Below are 25,524 nucleotides of genomic sequence, written 5' to 3'. Positions count from 1 at the left end.
CTTAAAGTTGCTTATCTTGCACATTGACTACTCAGTTTGTATATTTTGCTTATTTTTTTCATAGTTCCACATAACTTCTTCCTGTTTTCTCGATTGATCTGTGTTCAGTTTTTCAAGGCCTATCCACTGTGCCAACTTATAACTAAATCTGAGGGGGGTGCGATGGGGAGGTTCCCTTGTTAGTAACATAAGCAGTTTCAATGCACATCATGTGTGTCCAGTAATGCACCCTCAGATTCACAGTCACGGAAAAAGTATCGAGATACGTCGTGTGTCACTGATCACACTCAGAAGGCGAGACAGCCGCGGATGCCCTGGCTCGAGAAATATTCAGCACAGGGCACACTCTGCCAAGCGGCGAGCTCAGCCGCAGGCAACGGTCAGTGGGGAAAGCCATTAGCACAGGTACCAGGATTAGGCGGCCTCAATGGTGCGCTTGACCGTACTTGATGGATGCACGGCTTCAGCAGCCAAAGGGTTAAAGCCAAAATATTTGACCTCGAAGTACCCACTGTGGTTGACACGGGTGCTACAACTAATTTGATGTCACAGGAAGCTCTTCAGGAAGTGCAGAAATGTGGGTGTATACCCACACTGCCAGCGCAAAACTGCAAGGTATGAACTGTGACCGGTCAGAAATCAAAAGGAGGCAAAATACGAGCCTTAATTCCCCCCCAATTAGGACAGTTTTCTGTACAATGCAATTTTTTGATAGTAGAGAAATTAATAGTTGATTCTTTAATCAGTATGGATACATTTAGGACACGCCAAGTACAAATTGATATAGACGAGGGCCAATGTCATTTCACAGTAAATAACCAATTATTTGCAATAGATATTCGGAGTAGGTATTAAAATCCATGGAGAAGAAATAAAAACTTTGAGGTTCGCTGATGACATTGTAATTCTGTCAGAGACAGCAAAGGACTTTGAAGAGAAGTTGAATGGAATGGATAGCGTCTTGAAAGGAGGATATAAGATGAACATCAACAAAAGCAAAACGAGGATAATGGAATGTAGTCGAATTAAGTCGGGTGATGCTGAGGGAATTAGATTAGGAAATGAGACACTTAAAGTAGTAAAGGAGTTTTGCTATTTGGGGAGCAAAATAACTGATGATGGTCGAAGTGGAGAGGATATAAAATGTAGACTGGCAATGGCAAGGAAAGCGTTTCTGAAGAAGAAAAATTTGTTAACATCGAGTATAGATTTAAGTGTCAGGAAGTCATTTCTGAAAGTATTTGTTTGGAGTGTAGCCATGTATGGAAGTGAAACATGGACGATAAATAGTTTGGACAAGAAGAGAATAGAAGCTTTCGAAATGTAGTGCTACAGAAGAATGCTGAAGATTAGATGGGTAGATCACATAACTAATGAGGAAGTATTGAATAGGATTGGGGAGAAGAGAAGTTTGTGGCACAGCTTGACCAGAAGAAGGGATCGGTTCGCAGGACATGTTCTGAGGCATCAAGGTATCACCAATTTAGTATTGGAGGGCAGCGTGGAGGGTAAAAATCGTAGAGGGAGACCAAGAGAGGAATACACTAAGCAGATTCAGAAGGATGTAGGTTGCAGTAGGTACTGGGAGATGAAGAAGCTTGCACAGGATAGAGCAGCATGGAGAGCTGCATCAAACCAGTCTCAGGACTGAGGACCACAACAGCAACATAATCACGGGAAGTACCGATAAGATGTAAAACTGAAGTTACTCACGGCTTTTGAGGCTCAACTGGTAAATCCCACAGTCATGTTTGTCAACACATATAATAACGAACAGTCAGCGGCAGAAGAGGTAAACGTCAACACAATAAATACAAAGGTAAGTGGACCAAAGAGCTTGTCTCGAGAGCAGAAAGCAGAACTTCCAGAACTGATACTTGCTTATATGTATGTGTTTGAAAAAATAACAGTCACCATTAAGGATCTCTCTCTCTCTCTCTCTCTCTCTCTCTCTCTCTCTCTCTCTCTCTCTCTCTATTCGTTTAGTCGGTTCCGACTCTTCGTGACGCCATGAACCAAATCGCGCCACTTTTTCCTGTCTTGCACTTTCTCCCGTAGACCTTCCAGGTTGGAACACATTGCTTCTGTGATGCCATCGATCCATCTCATCCTCTGACGTCCTCTTCTTCTAGTTCCTTCAATCTTTCCCAGCATTAATGTTTTTTCCGGCGAGGCATGCCTTCGCATTGTGTGTCCAAAGTAGGTCACACTTGGTTTTAACATTAGACCTTCCAGAGAGAAATCTGGTTTTATTTGCTCCAATACTGATCTGTTGGTTCTCTTTGCAGTCCATGGAATTCTAAGAAGTTTCCTCCAACACCACAATTCGAAGGAGTCAATTCTTCGCCGTTCGGCCTTTCTAATGGTCCAGGTCTCACATCCGTACATCACAACTGGAAAGACCGTAGCCCTCACAATACGGATCTTTGTTGCTAGTGTTATATCTCTGGACCTTATAACCTCGTCAAGGTTTGACAATGCCTGTCTACCGAGCAACGAGCGTCTCCGGATTTCGTGGCTGCAGTCGCCATCAGGAGAGATCTGGGAACCAAGATAACTGAATGTGGTCACTACCTCCATGGTTTCTCCTGCTATATCCCACGAATTGGTAGGTGTAGTTGCCATAATTATCATTTTCTTCACATTCAGCATAAGACCGGCCTTTTCACTTTCGTCTTTCACCTTCAGTAAGAGTGTTCTCAATTCTTCTTCACTTTCTGCCAACAGGATCGTATCATCCACGTACCTGAGGTTGTTTACATTTATTCCAGCTATTTTAATTCCTGTTTCTCCTTCATCTAGCCTCGCATTCCTCATAACATGTTCTGCATACAGATTGCATAAGTACGGTGACAGTATGCAGCCTTGCATTAGACCATTAAGGATACTGTGTACAAAATGGGAATATATACTCATGAAACTGTTTGTTCTACTTCATACCCTACACCATGGACAAAGAGGGAAGCAGTAAGAAGAGATTAGCAGAATGCTTGAATGGGGCACAATACAACCACCATTTTCCCCTTATTGTAGTCCTATTTGAGCCACAAGTAAGCCAGATAAAAAGGTGTGCTTGGTCCTTGATGCACGTAACAGTAATAAGATTATCGTACCAGTTTGAACATGTCAAGACAATTTAGAGAAACTGCTTATGAAATTCCATGATGCTAAATTTCTTACTATAATCTATCTCTGATCCTCATATTGGCAAATAAAATTACATGAAGAAAGTTGGAAGTATACCACCTTCGTATGTGGGGGCAGAAGCTTGGATTGAACGTAAGTGCAGGTGTACTTATCTCTGCACTAGACAAAGTGCTAGGGCCCAAACTTTTGAGCGAATGACTTTTTAGTCGCCACACCCACTTGGGTAGAACACCCACCAAGTTAGCTGAGAGCGCTAACGGACTGCTTCCTGGACTCGGATAGGTGCGCCTGCCCCGGATCGAATCCGCTCGGCAGATTAATGACAGGGCCGGTGTGCCAGCCAGCCCGGATGTGATTCGTCGTCGATTTTCCACTAGGTGAATACCCGGCTGGTCCCCACATCCCGCCTCAGTTACATGACTCGCAGACATTTGAAACACTTTCTCGCTCTTTCACGATTTACACTAGATGCAGACAGGTGGGGTACACTGATTTCGTCCTGGGGGGTATGGGGTGGCATCAGGAATGGTATCTGGCCACACCATTTCCACTACCCTTGCCACATCCGATTGTAACAAGGCCGACCCTGTGAAAACTGCGGGACAAGACACAAGCAATAGATAGACCCACTTGGGTAGAACACTTAAGATCAATTGAAAAAGTATTGATCCGCTTTTCTGAACATGTAGTAACAGCAAATCTCAAGTAATCTAATTTCGGACATGAAAAGGTAAAATTTTTAGGACACATAATCTCTTCGGAAGGCATATCCTAAAAAATTTGATGCCATTAGGAACTGTCCTATTCCTCAAATCATTAGGCCTAGTCTCATTTTCCAGGAAATTCATCCCTGACCAACTTACGAACAGTGATGCTTTTCTCAATCATATACAGAAAAACACTGCTCGGTTATGGGACAAACAATGTGAAATCGAGCAAGACTTATTAAATGCTAATATTTTATCTCAACCATACACGAAGAAGGATTTTTGTTTATGCACCAACACATCTTCTCAATGTCTGGGTTCATGCCTTTTTCAAATGGTACAAGAAGAGGGAAAACTCATTGCTCAAGTAATTAGCTTTGCCAACTGCACCTTATTCGAAGCTGAACGTTCATTTTCAGTTATAGAATTGGAGGGTTTGGCTGTAATATGGTGCTTTAAAAGTTTGAATATTTCCTTTGGGGTAAACAAACAAAGTGACCATCAGTCCCTACCATTTTTGTTAGCTTGTAAATTGCTACACCGACGGATAGCCAGGTGGTGTACGTTTCTTAAAGAATTCGATCTTCAAATAGTGTACATAGAAGGAAACCAGAACATAACAGCTGCTGCTCTTTCTTGATTATCACAAGGCTTAGAGGAATTTAACTCTTTTAGAGCAGAAAGGTAAAATAAGAGCTATGTTGATGGAAGACAAAACACTCTGACCATATTATGTCCACATGCGTAAGCACACAGAGCAATTGCAGCAGGAAGACGTGCTGTAGTAAGGTAAGAGCAAAACGGTGATGAAAAGTTAAAAAGATTTTTCACTATTCACACAGGAGTTCTGTTCCATAGGAACCACCCCAAACATGAAGACTGGCGTGTGTGTTTGCCAGAGGAATATGTGGATGATTTTATCTTATACACACACAATACTTAGGGCCATTATGGCACTACAAAGTACACTGAAAAAACAGGTAAATATTGTTATTTCCCCAAACTTAGACAAAGACAAAGACCTAAGCTGAAACAAGGCCCCGGGAGTAGACAACATTCCATTAGAAATACTGACAGCCTTGGGAGAGCCAGCCCTGACAAAAACTCTACCATCTGGCGAGAAAGATGTGTGAGACAGGTGAAATACGCTCATACTTCAAGAAGAATATAATAATTCCAATCTCAAAGAAAGCAGGTATTGGCAGATGTGAAAATTACCGAACTATCAGTCTAATAAGCCACAGCTGCAAAATACTAACGTGAATTCTTTACAGACAAATGGAAAAACTGGTAGAAGCCGACCTCGGGGAAGATCAGTTTGGATTCCGTAGTAATGTTGGACCACGTGAGGCAATACTGACCCTACGACTTATCTTAGAAGAAAGATTAAGGAAAGGCAAACCTACATTTCTAGCATTTGTAGACTGACAATGTTGACTGGAATACTCTCTTCCAAATTCTGAAGGTGGCAGGGGTAAAATACAGAGCGAAACGTTATTTAGAATTTGTACAGAAACCAGATGACAGTTATAAGAGTTGAGGGGCATGAAAGGGAAGCGGTAATTGGGAAGGGGGTGAGATAGGGTTATTCAATCTGTATATTGAGCAAGCAGTAAAGGAAACAAAAGAAAAATTTGGAGTAGGAATTAAAATCCATGGAGAAGAAATAAAAACTTTGAGGTTCGCCAATGACATTGTAATTCTGCCACAGACAGCAAAGGACCTGGAAGAGCAGCTGAACGGAATGGACAGTGTCTTGAAAGGAGGATATAAGATGAACGCCAACAAAAGCAAAACGAGGATAATGGAATGTAGTAAAATTAAATTGGGGATGCTGAGGGTATTAGTTTAGGAAATGAGATGCTTAAAGTAGTAAAGGAGTTTTGCTATTTGGGGAGAAAAATAACTGATGATGGTCGAAGTAGAGCGGATATAAAATGTAGACTGGCAATGGCAAGGAAAGCGATTCTGAAGAAGAGAAATTTGTTAACATCGAGTATAGATTTAAGTGTCAGGAGTCGTTTCTGAAAGTATTTGTTTGGAGTGTAGCCATGTATGGATGTGAAACATGGACGATAAATAGTTTGGACAAGAAGAGAATAGAAGCTTTCGAAATGTGGTGCTACAGAAGAATGCTGAAGATTAGATGGGTAGATCACATAACTAATGAGGAGGTATTGAATAGAATTAGGGAGAAGAGAAATTTGTGGCACAACTTGACTAGAAGAAGGGATCGGTTGGTAGGACATGTTCTGAGGCATCAAGGGATCACAAATTTAGTATTGGAGGGCAGCATGGAGGGTAAAAATTGTAGAGGGAGACCAAGAGATGAATACACTAAGCAGATTCAGAAGGATGTAGGTTTGCAGTAGGTACTGGGATATGAAGAAGTTTGCACAGGATAGAGTAGCATGGAGAGCTGCATCAAAACAGTCTCTGGACTGAAGACCACAATAACAACAACAGGCAAAGAGTACTACATGTGGTAAAAAAGTGTATTGTCTGCGAGAAAGCAAAACATTCTAACATCTCCAAACAGACTGAACTACATCCCATTGTGGCTAAAAACCACAAGAGAAGGTATCATTGGATGTGGCTGGACCCTATCCCAGAGGTAATGGGAGAGTAAAGTATATAGTAGGTCTGTATGATATTTTCACCAAATACGTAAAACTATGTGCTGTAATAACATTACAGCCTTTTCAATTATAAGACAAATCAAAGAGGATTATTTTGAAAGAGTAGGAAAACCAGAAGTCATGGTAACAGGTAATGCTTCTCATTTTGCTGGATGGAAATGGAAAGAGTTTATAAATTCCAACTAAATCATACACATTTTAGTATCCAAATTTTATCCCGAAGCATCCCCCATAGAAAGGGTGTTGAAAGATTTCAACAGGTGTGTGAGGACCTATATGTCTCGTAAACATACCAAGTGGATCGAACATGTCACTCCTTCCTTACAAGTTAACAACCTTCCCCATATATCAACTGGATTTACACCAAATGAGAACTTATGGGGTATCAGGAGGAGCATTCCTGCATCATCACTGTCACAATCGAGGCTAAGCACAATGCAATTAATGTGCAGCAGTATGTAACGCAAATCACATTACTTGACCTTCAATGTATTCATATTAAAGGTCTGTTGATATTGGTATCAGTTAAAGTCCACCCAAGATTGTGCACAAATCCATAAATTACCTTCTAATTTCTTTCAACTACTCTTTCCAATCAATTTTTATAATTATTCAAGCTATTATTAATCAATTTCCATCTTTCCCACATCACTATTCATCTGTCAAACTTTATTCACAGTGTACAGTCTAATGAGGAAGGCTTCTGTAATTCAAGCAATTTTAATACAACTGTGTTTTACATAACTGATGGCAGTTACCTATCAATGTACACAGAAGCTTTAACAGATTGGTATTGAAATTACATAGATCTGACAAGGATAACAGGTCTCTTTCAGGCTCTAGCATTGATTGCAAAGGAAAAGTAGTCCACTAAGAAGAACAGAAACACTGTTATTCAGATCTGGTTAGCAGGTGCAAATCATAATAAATTCACAACATAGGTGACCACAAATATTATATTATGAGCCATTTATTGATCAACTAAATAGGCAGATAATTACGCCATCTTGTGTCTGGTGGTGGAGTGTGCAATACTAAGTAAATTTCATGGATCCACTTGTACCACAGAGTAATACAAGCAGTCACAACACTCTCTGGTGCAAAAGTTGATACCGTTTGACAACTGGAGCAACACTAGCATTCCAAGTGGCGAGAAAGCAGTCAGTCATATGCGTCTTAAGCATACTGTTTGTTTTTAATTATTTCCTACTTGATTAACGAAACAGTTGATATATTTTTGCTTTCTGTGCATTAGCAAATTATCAAAAGACATGAATTATCATGAACTACATGTAAAAACAGCCTAATCACACTGATTCAATGACAAAAGCTACAACTCATTCATGATGAAATATTTTCAGTTGTGTGTATATTTGCAGCTTACTGTGCGAAAGGCGATATTCCGTGTTAAGTAGGAAACACTTATGATATTTAAAAGTTTAAAATTTGGAACTTTTTTATATATATTTTTTGAAAATGCTGGACATTTTACTGTATGGCAACAATGGTTTGTGGCCAATTATTGCTTTCCCTCCATAATCTGTAGCAATTTTTAAAAGCCATATGTTTTTCATGTGACAAGAGTGTGCATTATTGGAGATTTTAGACCTTCATTTCATCTAATTGGCAGGTAAGAATTAGAATATCATTATATATAAAAACAAAGATGAGGTGACTTACCGAACGAAAGCGCTGGCAGGTCGATAGACACACAAACAAACACAAACATACACACAAAATTCTAGCTTTCGCAACCAACGGTTGCCTCATCAGGAAAGAGGGAAGGAGAGGGAAAGATGAAAGGATGTGGGTTTTAAGGGAGAGGGTAAGGAGTCATTCCAATCCCGGGAGCGGAAAGAATTACCTTAGGGGGAAAAAAGGGTCTTTAAATATGTCTGCTTGTGTCTGTATGTGTGGATGGATATGTGTGTGTGTGTGTGTGTGTGTGTGTGTATACATGTTCTTTTTTCCCCCTAAGGTAAGTCTTTCCGCTCCCGGGATTGGAATGACTCCTTACCCTCTCCCTTAAAACCCACATCCTTTCATCTTTCCCTCTCCTTCCCTCTTTCCTGATGAGGCAACCGTTGGTTGCGAAAGCTAGAATTTTGTGTGTATGTTTGTGTTTGTTTGTGTGTCTATCGACCTGCCAGCGCTTTCGTTCGGTAAGTCACCTCATCTTTGTTTATATATATAATTTTTCCCATGTGGAATGTTTCCCTCTATTATATTAGAATATCATTATTTATATTACTGTTACATACCCTAATGTATTGCATAAAGACTATAAAACTGAAGTAGGTAAATTATAGGTTGGAATAAATAATGTAATACAACAGCATGAACTTTCATGTGACATGAGTCACTTTCATGTAATTAAGTTTTTATACCAAGAGAGATAATAGAGATAACTTTATCTTGTTCAGTAATTTACTTCTTAGTATGAATGTGAGACTAATATCACTACTAATTTTCCCAATTTCAACCAATACTGTAAAAACAGAAAATTAAATGTGTAACGTGAGTCACATAATCTGGCTAACAGTTGTATTATTTTAAGATTGGAAAAAGAGGATGCCCTAGCAGCAGCAGAAAGACAGAGTAGGAGGAGGGAAAAGTTAAAAAGTGGAGGAAAATATGAAGAATTTAAGAAGAAGCATCTAGAACTTATTTGCTACATCCCATGGTAAAGGAGCCGTAGATGGAATTGGTGCAGTTGCAGAATGGCTAGTGGGGAATGCAATAAAAAAATGAAAATCCATAGTAGGTGATGCATCAACTTTTACTCAAGTACCACAACTGTGCAGGTTTTTCATGTGTCTATTGACGAAATTCGAGGAATCAGTGGGCTCAAATATTTTCTTCAGCATGACTAATACAAAACATAAAAAGCATTTACTGCTTTCACTACAAGAAAGGAGTACTACAAACATATCTGCTGTCTCCAAAGAATTTTGCTGCTGCAGATCATCATACTGCAGAAAGTGTGAAAATTTGAGACTGGTACAAAGTAGAATATGACAGTAAATTCAATGCTGGAGAAGTACATTCAGTTTTTGGAAATTATTACTTAATCAGTGTAATGGAGAATGCTGGTCACTATTGGAAATGGCCTGTAAAATGCGATGAAATTTTGAAGAAAATTAATCCATTTGATGTTGCCAACGCAAGAGGATACTTTTAATTGAATTTACAGTTCATTTTCAAAAATTTCATGCTCTTATAATTTTTCACCGTGTTCCAAAAGTAAAATGTTAATGTTAAGTTTATCTTATTTGACACACAATACCAAATTTTAATTTCTCTGCTTGCAGTAAAAAAGTTTTTCCAACCAGAAGTAGCAAGTAACACGAGTCACATAACATTGAGTCACGCGCCTTTTTCAATATAGTACAGTATTTCACATGGTATAAATATTTTTAGAAATCTGTAATGGTGTCATTTGAATGCCAACCTAATATGCATTTTCTGTGATAAAAACTAGATCCATACTCCTAATAGTTTGAGGACACTTTTGACCTAAAATGCACATTAGAAATAGGATGTCCCAAATTTGTAACACAAGTCACAACATAAATTACATTCTTGTTCTTTAATTTTAAAGCTCTTCCCTGCTTAAATAACAATTGAAGATCTTTGCCTGGAGAAAACAATTTATAATGATGATTTACAAAATAAAGTATGGGTTAATAGATTGATAACAAGTCAACATAATAAAACACTGATTTCAAAATGTAGCAGGAGTCACCGTGGAATCTCCCAAAGCAACAGAATATAAACACCTATGTCATGCATGAAAACATGTATTTCTGTTGTTGTTTATTGTTACTGCCATAGGCACTTCCCTTGAATCTTAAAATTTTTTGGTGTCTTATGATTTGCCCATTTTTCCACTTAAGTTGATTTCCTAACACACGAATGTTATTGTAGTTGAATTACTTTTCTTTCAAAAGCGAATGTGTTGAAGATTCTTGCTGTTGGTGGCTCAGATTTAGTAACAACTGTGGAATTGGTTTCTCCTGTGCTGGGAAACAGTTTTACTGATTTTGATGATTTATTATCCCTTAAGCTACAGTTGTGGTGGCTTATTTGATACATTAAATAATGTAGGTATCACTTCCATATAGGTTCCTACATTCCACATTCACTGATTTGGCTATGTGTGTGATATCTGCTTCATTAGATATGTGATCTTTCTGTAAAAGATCATGTCTTCTGGTGTTTACCAGCAATTTTTTGTTATTAAAGAAAAATGATATCAATCAGTAAATGTCTGTACGTTACAGGAGAATCACAAATAAACTGTAATGTAATGCACAGTTTTGTATCTCCTAGGGTCCTTAGGAAACTAAATACAGTGGAACCTCACACAGTGAGCATAATTCGTTAGAGAATCTTACTCATAGTGTGAAACACTCATTAAGGGAAACAATTTGTCTCATATAATTTAAAATAAAATATGATAATGTTTTCTATTCAGAAAAGTACTAAAAGTTTTATCTTATACATGTCATTTATTCAAAGAAAATTGCACATATAGTATTATGTGATTAATTGTTTACAATACACCACTAATTGTTTTTTACTAGGAAGCTTTTTATAGTCATTTGTTTCTACAAATGCTTCGACACTTGGCAAAAAATGTGACACAGTGTTATCGTCAAATAAATTTGTAGCGCACGTAGCCACTGCTTTATTGGGGTGATGATTTTCAATGTACGATACAACTGATTCCCATGCTTTCAGCATTCCTCTTATTGTGCCAGAAGCTTCTACTCTGCTGTTACTGCTTATTCCTCCTCCTCCTCCTTCTCTGAAGAACTTCACAACTTCCTGCTGTGAAACACACTGCAACACGATAAGCTCTTTGGTGGTCATTTCTTGGCTGTGATCTTCCACAAGCTCATTGATATCACTGTTATCCACTTCTAGTCCTATGCTCTCGGTCAAAGACACAATCTCACTGACTACAGACTCCACAGGTACAGGCTCAAATGCCTCAGAGTCACATTCGACAATGCACTCTGACCAAAGCTTCTTCCAAGCAGAACAAAGTTCTCTCGGTAACCCCTTCTCATGTATTTTCCATCACCTTGACAGAGGCAACGATGTTAAAGTGATATTTCCAAAACTTTCTGAGAATGAGATTGGTAGCTTCAGTCAGTTCAAAGCAATGCTCGAATAGTGCTTTAGTGTACAGCTTCTTAAAGTTAGAAGTAACCTGCTGGTCCATAGGTTGGAGTGATGGAGTGGTGTTGGGACGCAGAAACTGGATCTTGATGAATTGAAATTCTTCAACGAGGTGGTCTTGATGGCATGGAGAATGGGCAGGAGCATTGTCCATAACAAGCAAGACACAAAGTGACAGATTCACCTCAAGCAAACAGTTTTTCATCAAAGTTCCAAACTGATCCAATCACAAAAAAGATCACACGTCACCGAAGTCTTGTGTTGAACCTCCACTTCACATTTAACCTGCTCTTCTGGACTTGACACTTCTTGAAGACTTGTGCAGTTTGTGAACGGTAAACAAGTAGTGGTTTAATTTCCGAATCGCCACTTGCAGCGGCCCAGAATAATCGTGTGAGACGAGTCTTTCATTGGCTTGTGACTGGGAATGCATTCTCCTCCACTGTTACAACGGTCCACTTTGGCATCTCTTTCCAGAATAGACCCATCTCACCACAATTAAAAACCTGTTGCGGCAGATGACCCTAGAACCTACGAGCATCTCGAAGTTGCTGATGAAGTTCTCTGCTGCCTTTGTGTTGCAGCTGGCTGTTTTGCTGTACCTCACAACTTTTTGGATGCCGGTTACTTTCGTCAAGTCCTCAAGCCACCCACAGCTTCCCTTAAATACTTCTTTGGCTGCTGATGATACTGTCATCATCTTAACGAGATTGGCAAAAATCACTCTCACCTTCTCACAAATGATGTTCTCATTAATAGTGTTGCCTTGCAATTGCTTTTCATTTATTCATATAAGGAACAACCTTTTGACATCATACAGAATATGAAACCATTTTTTAGATACACTTGTCACTCCCTTTCTACATCTACATCTACATCCATACTCTGCAAGCCACCTGACAGTGTGTGGCGGAGGGTACCTTGAGTACCTCTATTGGTTCTCCCTTCTATTCCAGGCTCGTATTGTTCGTGGAAAGAAGGATTGTCGGTATGTCTCTGTGTGGGCTCTAATCTCTGTGATTTTATCCTCGTGGTCTCTACACCAGACATACGTAGGAGGGAGCAATATACTGCTCGACTCCTCAGTGAAGGTACATTCGCGAAACTTCAAAGCCCGTACCCAGCTACTGAGCATCTCTCCTGCAGAGTCTTCCACTGGAGTTTATCTATCATCTCCATAACACTTTCACGATTACTAAATGATCCTGTAACGAAGTGCGCTGCTCTCTGTTGGATCTTCTCTATCTCTTCTATCAACCCTACCTGGTACGGATCCCACACTGCTGTGCAGTATTCAAGCAGTGGGCGAATAAGTGTACTGTAACCTACTTCCTTTGTTTTCAGATTGCATTTCCTTAAGATTCTTCTAATGAATCTCAGTCTGGCATCTGCTTTACCAACGATCAACTTTATATGATCATTCCATTTTAAATCACTCTTAATGCCTACTCCCAGATAATTTATGGAATTAACTGCTTCCAGTTGCTGACCTGCTATTTTGTAGCTAATTGATAAGGTATCTTTCTTTCTCTGTATTTGGAGCACATTACACTCGTTTACATTGAGATTCAATTGCCATTCCCTGCACCATGTGTCAATTTGCTGCAGATCCTCCTGCATTTCAGTACAATTTTCCAGTGTTACAACCTCTCGATATACCACAGCATGATCTGCAAAAAGCCTCAGTGAACTTCTGATGTTATCCACAAGGTCATTTATGTATACTGTCAATAGCAACGGTCCTACGACACTCCCCTGCAGCACACCTGAAATCACTCTTACTTCGGAAGACTTCTCTCCACTGAGCATGACATGCTGCGTTCTGTTATCTAGGAACTCTTCAATCCAATCACACAATTGGTCCAATAGTCCATATGCTCTTACTTTGTTCATTAAACAACTGTGGGGAACTGTACTGAACAAGCATCTATCTCCATAATCATGTCCTTGTTCTCGAGGGTAGAGCAAATAGTTGATGTAGACTGATTGTATGTGCATGCTAAATCAGCAACACTCACATCGTGATTTTATGTTTCGTTTCTATGGCCATTTTCTTTCTCTTATGGTCATCATCTTGCGGCTTTATCTTCGGGGACATTTCTATAAAGGTTGTTAAAATTTGCACACACAAAAGAAACACTTTGTGTGAAAACAAGTTTAGAAAAATGTGTGATCACAAGCTGCACTAAAATGGTAGCAGAAAGACAATCAAACTAAAACTTCAGTACAAACTAGACATTGTTCATATTCCTCTGCTGATGTTGAAAGGGGTTTATGTTGTTTGAATGTTTCCCCTGCTGTGCACAAACAGCTGGTGACATCACACTAAATCGTTGTCACTCATTATGCAAAACATCACTCGTTAAGCAAAGCCATTTCTTTACAATTTGTTTTGTTTATTATGCGAATTGCGCATTACAGGAGGTGCTCGTTAAGTGAGGTTCCCCTGTAATGATAAATGTGGTGTAATTTTTTCAGTTATTGTTAATTTTTATGGCACTACATACACAACCAAAATGTGAAAAGTATGTTACAAGTCAATATAAAACTTAGTATTCACATTCATCCGGTATCATATTCAGGAAGTGTTGCTCAATGGCTGCTCGATGCACTGCTATCGCTGGGTGTTACAAAAATTGAGACGGAGAGTTGCGACTGTTATGTGGACTGTGTTTGTACCAGATCATTTTTTTCTCCCTGTGTTTTCAGTTACTGTTAGGGAAGAGTTCACTGACTTTTGTAGCCAATGATTTGAATTTCACATTATATGTAGTGTTGCTATAGAACATCAGAGAGTTTAATATAATTTGCCTCACTAAATTTATATGCTAAGTAACATAACCAAGCACAGAACCACAACTCAGACAGCATGCAAAATTTGTTACTGAATTCCAGTACTGTTCATTTACTGTAAATACCTGTTTCCGTATTTGTACTGTAGGTAGATGGGGTTGTACAGGCCATCCTCATTCACAAAAGATGTCTCATTTGCACGGCCCAAATTTGTGTAGTCATTAGACGTCGAGTTTAACAAGCAAACCTGTTGAAGAAAGTCTGTTTGAAATCTCTAGAAATAACATTGAAAAGAACAAAATACACGATGTACATGAAGTCCGGGAACACTTTCTATTATTTATTGTACAAGAACTAAACATTGTACAGATGTCATACATACTGCATTTTGAAGAGAAACTCTGAAAGTTATTTTTACAAACATTCAATACGCGAACCATGAGTGACCTGGCAGACATCAATACGGTAATCGAATTCTTGCCATACCCGTCCCAGCATGGCATCTTCGACTGTGGCAAATGCTTCCCATATTCGCTCTCGGAGCTCTGCTACATCACGTGGTAGAGGCAGTACATACACCAGATCTTTAATGTGTCCCCACACCAAAAAGGCACACAGAGTGAGATCTGGTGATTGGGGAGGCCATTCAGCGAAACAGCTGTCCCCTTCTGTAGCACAGCCGATCCATCAATGTGGCAGCTCCGTGTTCAGGTATCCGTGAACTTTACGATGAAAATGGGGTGGAGCCCCATCCTGCAGAAAGATGAACTGAGAGTCCGATTGGATTTGAGGCATCAGCCATTGCTGCAACATGACCAAGTAGGAATATCCAGTGACAGTGCTCTTGGCGAAGAAGAATGGCCCGTACTATTTTCGACGTGACAAGGCAAAAAAAAAAAAAACATTTACCTTTTGGAAAATAAACAACCTATGATGCACCGATATACAATGGGGGCGGGGGGGGGGGGGGGGGGACGGACAACTTTTAGGGTTTCTCTTCAAAATGGCACATGTATGATATCTTGACAATGTTTGGTTCTTGTGCAATGAATAATTGAAATTGTTCTCAGACTTTCTGTACACCCTGTATGTAATAAGATAATGCTTTCTCAGCTTGCGTCACATTTACTTTCCAGTCTTTACTGGCACTATGGGTATCACCAGCATGCTACTTTCGTCAGGTGCATAACTCTTAGTTATACACCAACTATTAATTACAAATTCATGTCAATAGTAAAAATGTTTGTTGCTGGGTGTGACTGTGAGATTATATTCTGAAATATTTCAGCCTGCCCCGTGCAAACATATTGTTACAGGCACACAGGGCACAAGAACAGACACAGCAGCATTATTTCTCACAGCTGTTAACATGCCACAGATCTTTAACTGCTAAGAAAACTCATATTTCAACTGATAATACGAACACTAATAGCACAGACACTTTTTGTACAAGCATATTTACTAATCATACAATGAAGGCTTTCACGACCGGATGGTACTGTTGTTTATAATTCTTCCGGGTTATATGGCCGTGGTCCATGGAATACTTCTATTCCTAATGTTTCGTCCAATACTACGTTGGACACCCTCAGAGGTATGGGTGGTCCTGTTGAGTCCTGCCGACTGACGAGTCGGGCGTCGGAGAGCGGCCTAAATACCGAGGAAAGTGGGCGTGGTCTAGCTCGCACATAGTAGCAAAGAGAAAACTAGTCAAAGATAAAAAGTAACTATCGATAATAGTCTGTCATAGATAAAAATCACTTATCGATTCTGTAACGCCACTGTCCATATCTCGCTTAATTTCAAGGCCTCTTCTTTTCTATTAAAATTATCTTCATGTTTATAAATTTCAATAGCCTCCCTATACAGTCGTGGATAACAGTTCGTGGTAGCACTTAAAACTGTAGTTTCAGAAAACTTAACTACATGGTCACCGGACTGAAGTGCATGTTCTGCAACGGCCGATTTATCTATTTTACCCAGTCGGCAAAGACTTTTATGCTCCTTTACCCTCGTATTCGCACTTCTTTTCATAGTACCAATATAGACCTTGCCCCAGGTACACGGAATTTTATACACACCGCTAGATGATAATGGTGGCCTTCTATCTTTAACAGAATGAAGTACTTGTCCTATTTTTCTGGTAGGTTTGAATACCAGTTTTACTTTATGTTTCAGCAAAATTTTGCCGATTCGATCTGTAACCTTACTAATGAAAGGTAAAGGCACAGTGTTCTTCCATTGTGGAATGTGGGGAAAAAAACTGCAAATTGGCATTCATAAGAAGAAGAACAACACCAAAAGTGCAACAGGAGCGTAATATGTAAGCAATTGTCCATGTAACCTGTAAGTACAGTTCAAAACATTACTACTTAACAGGAAATACCAACCACCAGAACTGTTTATAACCTATAGGCACAGTGACAAAAATGTAAATTAAATAGCTAACATATGTACATATTCCAGGCCACTGATGATGCCTTGCAGAAAATAAAGGCGAAACGCGTATGGGACTAAAATTGTGTTTTATTCAGTTGCTGTCAGACGGTCCATAAGTAAAAATTATCAATATACCATAACTCAGGGCTTGTTCCCATGTAGGGAGGACCAGTGGTGATGCCAAAGTGACACCACCTGCTGACACACGGCAACACAGAGATCATTGGAGAGAATATAAGAACTGGCGAGCTGAGATACGAGGACTGCAGCCTCGGCGGCCTCGTTTCCTGTCAGACCGATGTGACCGGGAACCCTCATGAACATCACAGTGGCTCCACCGAGAGAGAGCAAGTGAGAGCTTTCCTGGACCTGTTGCACTAAGGGAAGAACAGTGTGCAGCACACAGAGGCTTTGAAGGACACAGAGTGTCTGAGCAGACGTACTGCGTGGCCTGATACAGGGCAAAGAGCTCTGCTGTAAATATTGAGCAGCATGCCGGGAGCCGATACCAAATAGCGTCGGTGCCAATGACGAAGGCACACCCGACACCAGTCAGTCAGTCTGAGAGCCGTCACTGAACACAAAGATACAGTCGCAAAGTTCCACGTGAAGGTCGTGAAACAGAACGCGATAAAGTCAGGCCGGAGTAGGGTCCTTAGGAAGTGAATGAAGGGCGAGATGAACACGGGCCACCCCACAAAGCTGAGGACACGAAGCCACCAGGAAAGATGCAAATAGCATGAAGTTAAGCTGTCAGAGTAAGATCCGAAAGCAAACTCCAGGAGGTAAAAGAACAGGGACGCACCCAGTACTAGAGATAAAAGAAGTCACTGAAGAAGGAGGCACAGGACGGGTGGCCACGCACGGCAGACAAACGCCACGCATATCTGTTGGGGAGAAAGTCACGGTGGTAGGACAGATGTAGTTGGGCAGCTTCTGCGTACAGACTTTCAACCGGGCTAGAGTAAAAGGCACCAGCGGCCAAACAGATGCCACGATGGTGGACAGTATTGAGAGGGCATAAGAGGGACGGTGTGCAGATGCATAAACGAAACACCCACAGTCTAGTTTCGAAAAGACATGGGACCGGTACAAACAGAGAGCGGTGGTTCAATCTGCACCACTGAGGACATGTAGGACACCGAGGAACCGCATACAGCAGGCTGCCAGGTAAGACACATGGGAGGACCGAGAGAGTTTTGCCAGAAACATAGCCAAAGCCTTGCAGACAAACAAAAATTATGCAAAGCGAAATGTAGTGTGAGGAGGGCTATGTGAGAGACGTTCAAAGAATTCGAAAGTAAAGTTCTATGTACTGACTTGGCAGAAAATCCTAAGAAATTTTAGTCTTATGTCAAAGCAGTAGTTGGATCAAAACAAAATGTCCAGACACTCTGTGACCAAAATAGTACTGAAACAGAGGAAGACAGACTAAAGGCCGAAATACTAAATGTCTTTTCCCAAAGCTGTTTCACAGAGAAAGACTGCACTGTAGTTCCTTCTCTAGATTGTCGCACAGATGACAAAATGGTAGATATCCAAATAGACGACAGAGGGATAGAGAAACAATTAAAATCACTCAAAAGAGGAAAAGCCGCTGGATCTGATGGGATACCAGTTCGATTTTACACAGAGTACGCGAAGGAACTTGTCCCCCTTCTTGCAGCGGTGTACCATAGGTCTCTAGAAGAGCGTAGCGTTCCAAAGGATTGGAAAAGGGCACAGGTCATCCCCGTTTTCAAGAAGGGACGTCGAACAGATGTACAGAACTATAGACCTATGTCTCTACGTCAATCAGTTGTAGAATTTTGGAACACGTTTTATGTTCGAGTATGATGACTTTTCTGGACACCAGAAATCTACTCTGTAGGAATCAGCATGGGTTTCGAAAAAGACGGTCGTGTGAAACCCAGCTCGCGCTATTCGTCCACGAGACTCAGAGGGCCATAGACATGGGTTCCCAGGTAGATGCCGTGTTTCTTGACTTCCACAAGGCGTTCGATACAGTTCCCCACAGTCGTTTACTGAACAAAGTAAGAGCATATTGACTATCAGACCAATTGTGTGATTGGATTGAAGAGTACTTAGATAACAGAACGCAGCATGTCATTCTCAGTGGAGAGAACTCTTACAAAGTAAGAGTGATTTCACGTGTGCCGCAGGGGAGTGTCGTAGGACCGTTGCTATTCACAGTATACATAAATGACCTTGTGGATGACATCGGAAGTTCACAGAGGCTTTTTGCGGATCATGCTGTGGTATATCGAGAGGTTGTAACACTGGAAAATTGTACTGAAATGCAGGAGGATCTGCAGCGAATTGACGCATGGTGCAGGGAATGGCAATTGAATCTCAATGTAGACAAGTGTAATGTGCTGTGAATAAATAGAAAGAAAGATGCCTCATCATTTAGCTACAATATAGGAGGTCAGCAACTGGAAGCAGTTAATTCCATAAATTATCTGGGAGTACGCATTAGGAGTGATTTAAAATGGAATGATCATATAAAGTTGATCGTCAGTAAAGCAGATGCCAGACTGAGATTCATTGGAAGAATCCTAAGGAAATGCAACCCAAAAACAAAGGAAGTAGGTTACAGTACACTTGTTCGCCCACTGCTTGAATACTGCTCAGCAGTGTGGGATCCGTACCAGATAGGGTTGATAGAAGAGATAGAGAAGATCCAACAGAGAGCAGCGCGCTTCGTTACAGGATCATTTAGTAATCGCGAAAGCGTTACGGAGATGACAGATAAACTCCAGCTGAAGACTCTGCAGGAGAGACGCTCAGTAGCTCGGTACGGGCTTTTGTTGAAGTTTCGAGGACATACCTTCACCGAGGAGTCTAGCAGTATATTGCTCCCTCCTACGTATATGTCGCAAAAAGACCACGACGATAAAATCACAGAGATTAAAGCCCACACAGAGGCATACCAACAATCCTTCTTTCCACGAACAATATGAGACTGGAATAGAAGGGAGAACCGATAGAGGTACTCACGGTACCCTCCACCACACACCGTCAGGTGGCTTGCGGAGTATGGATGTAGATGTAGATGAAAACCGAAAGCCACTTTTGACGTTCCACGAGTAAAGACGATCGAGCCATAGCTGAAGAGAAACGTAATAGATGGTAAAATCACCAACAAACAGGAAGTCAGAGATTTCCGGCGGAAGACAAGCCACTATAGGGTTAATGGCGATAGCAAATAGGACGACGCTGAGGATAGAATGATGATGCGCACCGTTTTCCCGCATAAAGGTGTGCGACAGAGCAGAAGCCGCACGTTTATTCCTTGACTTTTGCCATAGGGTGGTGGGGTTTCGGGTTCCGCTGAATAGGTCAGGAGTTCACTACACTCAGCTGGCGGCTAGACGGGTAGCGGAGGCTGTGTGGCGTGGACTGGGCGGTTTTTTAGGTTAGAAGGCCTCGGGAAAGTACGGGGTGGGCTGCAATCTCAAAGGGTGCATGGCAGATACAGGACGTGCTTGGCTCATGGAACAGTCGGAATTGTAGTTGTAAATTGTTGTAGTTGTGCTGGGAAAGTCCCTGAGCTTCAAGCGCTAATAGAAAGCATAGAAGCTGAAATCGTTATAGGTACAGAAAGCTGGCTAAAGCCTGAAATAAGTTCTGCAGAAATTTTTACGAAGTCTCAGACGGTGTTCAGGAAAGATAGATTAGGCAGAATTGGTGGGCCGGCCGCGGTGGCCGAGCGGTTCTAGGCGCTTCAGTCCGGAACCACACGGCTGCTATGGTTGCAGGTTCGAATCCTGCCTTGGGCATGGATGTGTGTGATGTTCTTAGGTTAGTTAGGTTTTAGTAGTTCTAAGTTCTAGGGGACTGATGACCTCAGCTGTTGTCCCGTAGTGCTCAGAGTCATAGAATTGGTGGTGGAGTGTTTGTGTCTGTCAATAGTGGTTTATCTTGTAGTAAAGTCGAACTAGATAGTGCGAATTGGTATGGGTGGAGGTTATACTTAACAGCCGAACTAAGTTAATAATTGGCTCCTTCTACCGACCCCCAGACTCCGATGATATAGTTGCTGAACTGTTCAGAGAAATTTTGAGTCTCGTAGCAAATAAATACCCCACTCATACGGTTGTAGTTGGTGGGGACTTCAACCTTCCCTCGATATGTTGGCAAAAATACTTGTTCAAAACCGGTGGTAGGCAGAAAACATCTTCCGAGATTGTCCTAAATGCTTCGTCCGAAAATTATTTCGAGCAGTTAGTCCACGAACCCACGCGAATTGTAAATGGTTGCGAAAACACACTTGACCTCTTAGCCACAAACAATCCAGAGCTAATAGACAGCATCGTGACTGATACAGGGATTAGTGATCACAGGGTCGTTGTAGCTAGGCTCAATACCGTTTCTTCCAAATCCACCAGAAACAAACACAAAATAATTTTATTTAAAAAAGCGGATAAAGTGTCACTAGAAACCTTCCTAAGAGACAATCTCCATTCCTTCCGAACTGACTATGCAAATGTAGATGAGATGTGGCTCAAATTCAAAGATATAGTAGCAACAGCAATTGAGTAAATTGGTAAGAGATGGAACTGATCCCCCATGGTACACAAAACAGGTCCAAACGCTGTTGCAGAGGCAACGGAAAAAGCATCTGAAGTTCAGAAGAATGCAAAATCCCGAAGATTGGCTAAAATTTACAGGCGCGCAAAATTTGGCACGGACTTCAATGCGAGATGCCTTTAATAGGTTCCACAACAAAACATTGTCTCGAAATTTGGTACAAAATCCCAAGAAATTCTGGTCGTATGTAAAGTACACAAGTGGCAAGTCGCAGTCAATACCTTCGCTGCACAGTGCCGATGGTACTGTTACTGACGACTGTGCCGCTAACGCGGAGTTATTGAACGCAGTTTTCTGAAATTCCTTCACCAGGGGAGACGAATGGAATATTCCAGAATTTGAAACACGAACAGCTGCTAGCATGAGTTTCTTAGAAGTAGATACCTTAGGGGTTGCGAAGCAACTCAAATCGCTTGATACGGGCAAGTCTTCAGGTCCAGATTGTATACCATTTACGTTCCTTTCAGATTACGCTGATACAATAGCTCCCTACTTAGCAATTATATACCACCGCTTGCTCACCGATAGATCTGTACCTACAGATTGGAAAATTGCGCAGGTCGCACCAGTGTTTAAGAAGGGTAGTAGGAGTAATCCATCAAACTACAGACCTATATCATTGACGTCGGTTTGCAGTAGGGTTTTGGAGCATATACTGTATTCAAACATTATGAATCACCTCGAAGGGAACGATCTATTGATACGTAATCAGCATGGTTTCAGAAAACATCATTCTTGTGCAACGCAGCTAGCTCTTTATTTGCACGAAGTAATGGCCGCTATCAACAGGGGATCTCAGGTTGATTCCGTATTTCTGGATTTCCGGAAGGCTTTTGACACCGTTCCTCACAAGCGACTTCTAATCAAGCTGCGGGCCTATGTGGTATCGTCTCAGTTGTGCGACTGGATTCGTGACTTCCTGTCAGGAAGGTCGTAGTTCGTAGTAATAGACGGCAAATCATCGAGTAAAACTGAAGTGATATCAGGTGTTCCCCCGGGAAGCGTCCTGGGACCTCTGCTGTTCCTGATCTATATAAATGACCTGGGTGACAATCTGAGCAGTTCTCTTAGGTTGTTCGCAGATGATGCTGTAATTTACCGTCTAGTAAGGTCATCCGAAGACCAGTATCAGTTGCAAAGCAATTTAGAAAAGATTGCTGTACGGTGTGGCAGGTGGCAGTTGACGCTAAATAACGAAAAGTGTGAGGTGATCCACAGGAGTTCCAAAAGAAATCCGTTGGAATTCGATTACTGGATAAATAGTACAATTCTCAAGGCTGTCAATTCAACTAAGTACCTGGGTGTTAAAATTACGAACAACTTCAGTTGGAAAGACCACATAGATAATATTGTAGGGAAGGCGAGCCAAAGGTTGCGTTTCATTGGCAGGACACTTAGAAGATGCAACAAGTCCACTAAAGAGACAGCTTACACTACACTCGTTCGTCCTCTGTTAGAATATCGCCGCGCGGTGTGGGATCCTTACCAGGTGGGATTGACGGAGGACATCGAAAGGGTGCAAAAAAGGGCAGCTCGTTTTGTATTATCATAGGGGAGAGAGTGTGGCAGATATGATACATGAGTTGGGATGGAAGTCATTAAAGCAAAGACGTTTTTCGTCACGGTGAGATCTATCTACGAAATTTCAGTCACCAACTTTCTCTTCCTAATGCGAAAATATTTTGTTGAGCCCAACCTACATAGGTAGGAATGATCATCAAAATAAAATAAGAGAAATGAGAGCTCGAACAGAAAGGTTTAGGTGTTCGTTTTTCCTGCGCGCTGTTCGGGAGTGGAATGGTAGAGAGATAGTATGATTGTGGTTCGATGAACCCTCTGCCAAGCACTTAAATGTGAATCGCAGAGTAGTCATGTAAATGTAAATGTACCTCGAAAGCTCTGTCTTTTAAAAATTCTTGAAGGAAATGGGGCAGGTAGCCACGAAAGCCCCACATGTAGAGTGTACAGAAGATACCGGTCCTCTAGCAGGTGTCGTAGGCTTTTCTCTAAATCCAAAAACGTGGCCACAGTCGGGGATTTCCGCAGAAAACCATTCGAGACACGGGTGGACAAAGTGACGAGACGGTCAACTGCAAAATGCCGTGCTCCAAATCCGTACTGTGCACCGGTTAGTAAATTGCGAGACTCGAGTCACCGTATCAGCTGGGCACGAATCGTACCTTCCAGCACATTGCAAACACAACTGGTGAGGGAAATGGGGCAGTAGCTAGAAAGGAGGTATGAGCTTAGGTATGGGTATGACAGTGGCTTCACACCAGCACCCGGGAAATGTGCCCACTGCCCAGATGCGGTTGTACATATTAAGCAGAAAGTATTTGCCCACAAGAGAATGGTGCTGCAACATCCGAATGTGATCAGCGTCTGGCCCCGGGGTGGAGCAATGGGATGAAGTGAGAGCACGATCTAGCTCAGTCACAGTAAAGGTGGTACTGTATCACTCGCGATTACAGAAGATAAGGGTACCGCTCGAGCGTCCTGCATTCGTTTCCGATGGAGGAAGGCAGGGTGATAGTGGGTGGAGCTCCAAATCTCGGCAAAATGGTGGTCCGAGGTGTTGGAGATAGCAATAGGGTCCACAATGAGATCATTTGCTACTGTCAGGCCAGAAATTGGGCAATGTATCTTGGTCCCAGAGAGCCACTGGAGGTTTGCCCACATGATGGAAGAGGGATTGGGACTGTCAAAAGAAGTAGTGAATGAAATCAAGCTAGCTTTTTGCTACCGCAAAGAACGCAACGACACTGTGCGTGCACCTGTTTATAATGAAAGCAGTTTGCCATCGTAGAATGATTGTTAAAAATGCAGAGAGCACGTTTCTGTGTGTGAATTGAATCATGGCGCGTCAGTCTACTGAGGGACCGAGATACGTTGTGGTAAAGAGAAACTCTGAGGAATGGAATGTTCTGTGGTGCTAAGGATAAAGTTTGTAAGATATTCCACCTGGTCATCACAACTGGGGAAATGTCATTCATCACAGGTCGCCACGGAGGAGTAAAGCCTCTAGGTGGCCTTAATAAGCTGCCATTTTGATGTGCACGGAGGTCGGGTAGAAGTCAGAAAATGGATAGTGCACAGGAGACGGTCGCTCGAGTACGTGTCGGAGAAAACAGACCACTCGAGACTATGAGTAAGCCGGGCAGTTAGAACGATAGGTCCAAATGGGAATAGGTGTGTACGGAGTCTGAAAGGAACGTGGGTGCTCCGGTGTTAAAGGCAGAAAAGATTAACTCGATTAAGAAGAGGGCCCCTCTCAGACAGGTTGTGGGATGACCCCAAAAGGGATTATGCACATTAAAGTCACTGAGCAGCAGAAAGCGGTGAGGTAGCTGCCCAATAAGCTAGAAGAAGTCTGTCCTGGTGGCGTCGTATGACAGAGGGGTGTAAACGGTACAAAATGGAAAAGGCCAAGTGAGGAAGAAAAGGTGAAATGCGACAGCTCGAAGGTGGGTAGTCAGGGAGACGGGTCGATTACGAACGTCATCCCGTACGAGCAGCAAGACCCATTTGCGATACGGAATGCCGACGACGAAATGCGAGAATTTAGAGCAGTCGTCAGGATGCAATTTTGTTTTCTGGAGGTAGAGAACAAGTGGACACTGCCATTCTAAGAGCAGTCGTAAATCCTCTCCGTCCGATAGAAGGCCGCAAATGTTACATTGCAGGAGAGACACGACGAGGAAAAAATGAAGGGGTATCTCATCGGCGGCTGCCGAGGGCCAGTCTTCGGAGACTTGACACTACAGGGCAAAGAGGCAGGAGGATCCCGCTCCACGAGGTGTACAGAAGCGTCGGCATTCTCCTGCTGTCGGCCTACAGAGACTGGAGCAGAAAAACGGGCTGTGATGCGCACCAGTGACACGAAACCGGCAGGGCAAGAGTACCGCGTGGTGACACCGTCGAAGAGGATCTCCGAGTCGGGGAAGGAGGAGTCTGTTTGCCTCTGTCCGACTTATCGCAGCCTTTCCACTTAGCAGAGGAAGACTCGGGTGTCGGTCGGC

General features: G+C 41.8%; 1 protein-coding gene across 1 annotated transcript in view; it reads right to left on the bottom strand.

The window, feature by feature from the left end:
• Window positions 1–25,524, bottom strand: part of LOC126212949 (cation-dependent mannose-6-phosphate receptor-like) — a 125,522-nt gene that overhangs the window by 57,653 nt on the left and 42,345 nt on the right. The window contains exon 3 of the mRNA XM_049940467.1: window positions 14,599–14,720. Coding sequence (XP_049796424.1) covers window positions 14,599–14,720 — 122 coding nt within the window. The remainder of the gene's footprint in view (window positions 1–14,598; window positions 14,721–25,524) is intronic.

The sequence above is a fragment of the Schistocerca nitens genome, chromosome 11 (genome assembly GCF_023898315.1).
Source record: "Schistocerca nitens isolate TAMUIC-IGC-003100 chromosome 11, iqSchNite1.1, whole genome shotgun sequence".
Taxonomy (NCBI): domain Eukaryota; kingdom Metazoa; phylum Arthropoda; class Insecta; order Orthoptera; family Acrididae; genus Schistocerca; species Schistocerca nitens.
The sequence above is the reverse complement of the archived record's forward strand: the minus strand, read 5'-3'. Positions and strand labels throughout refer to the sequence as shown.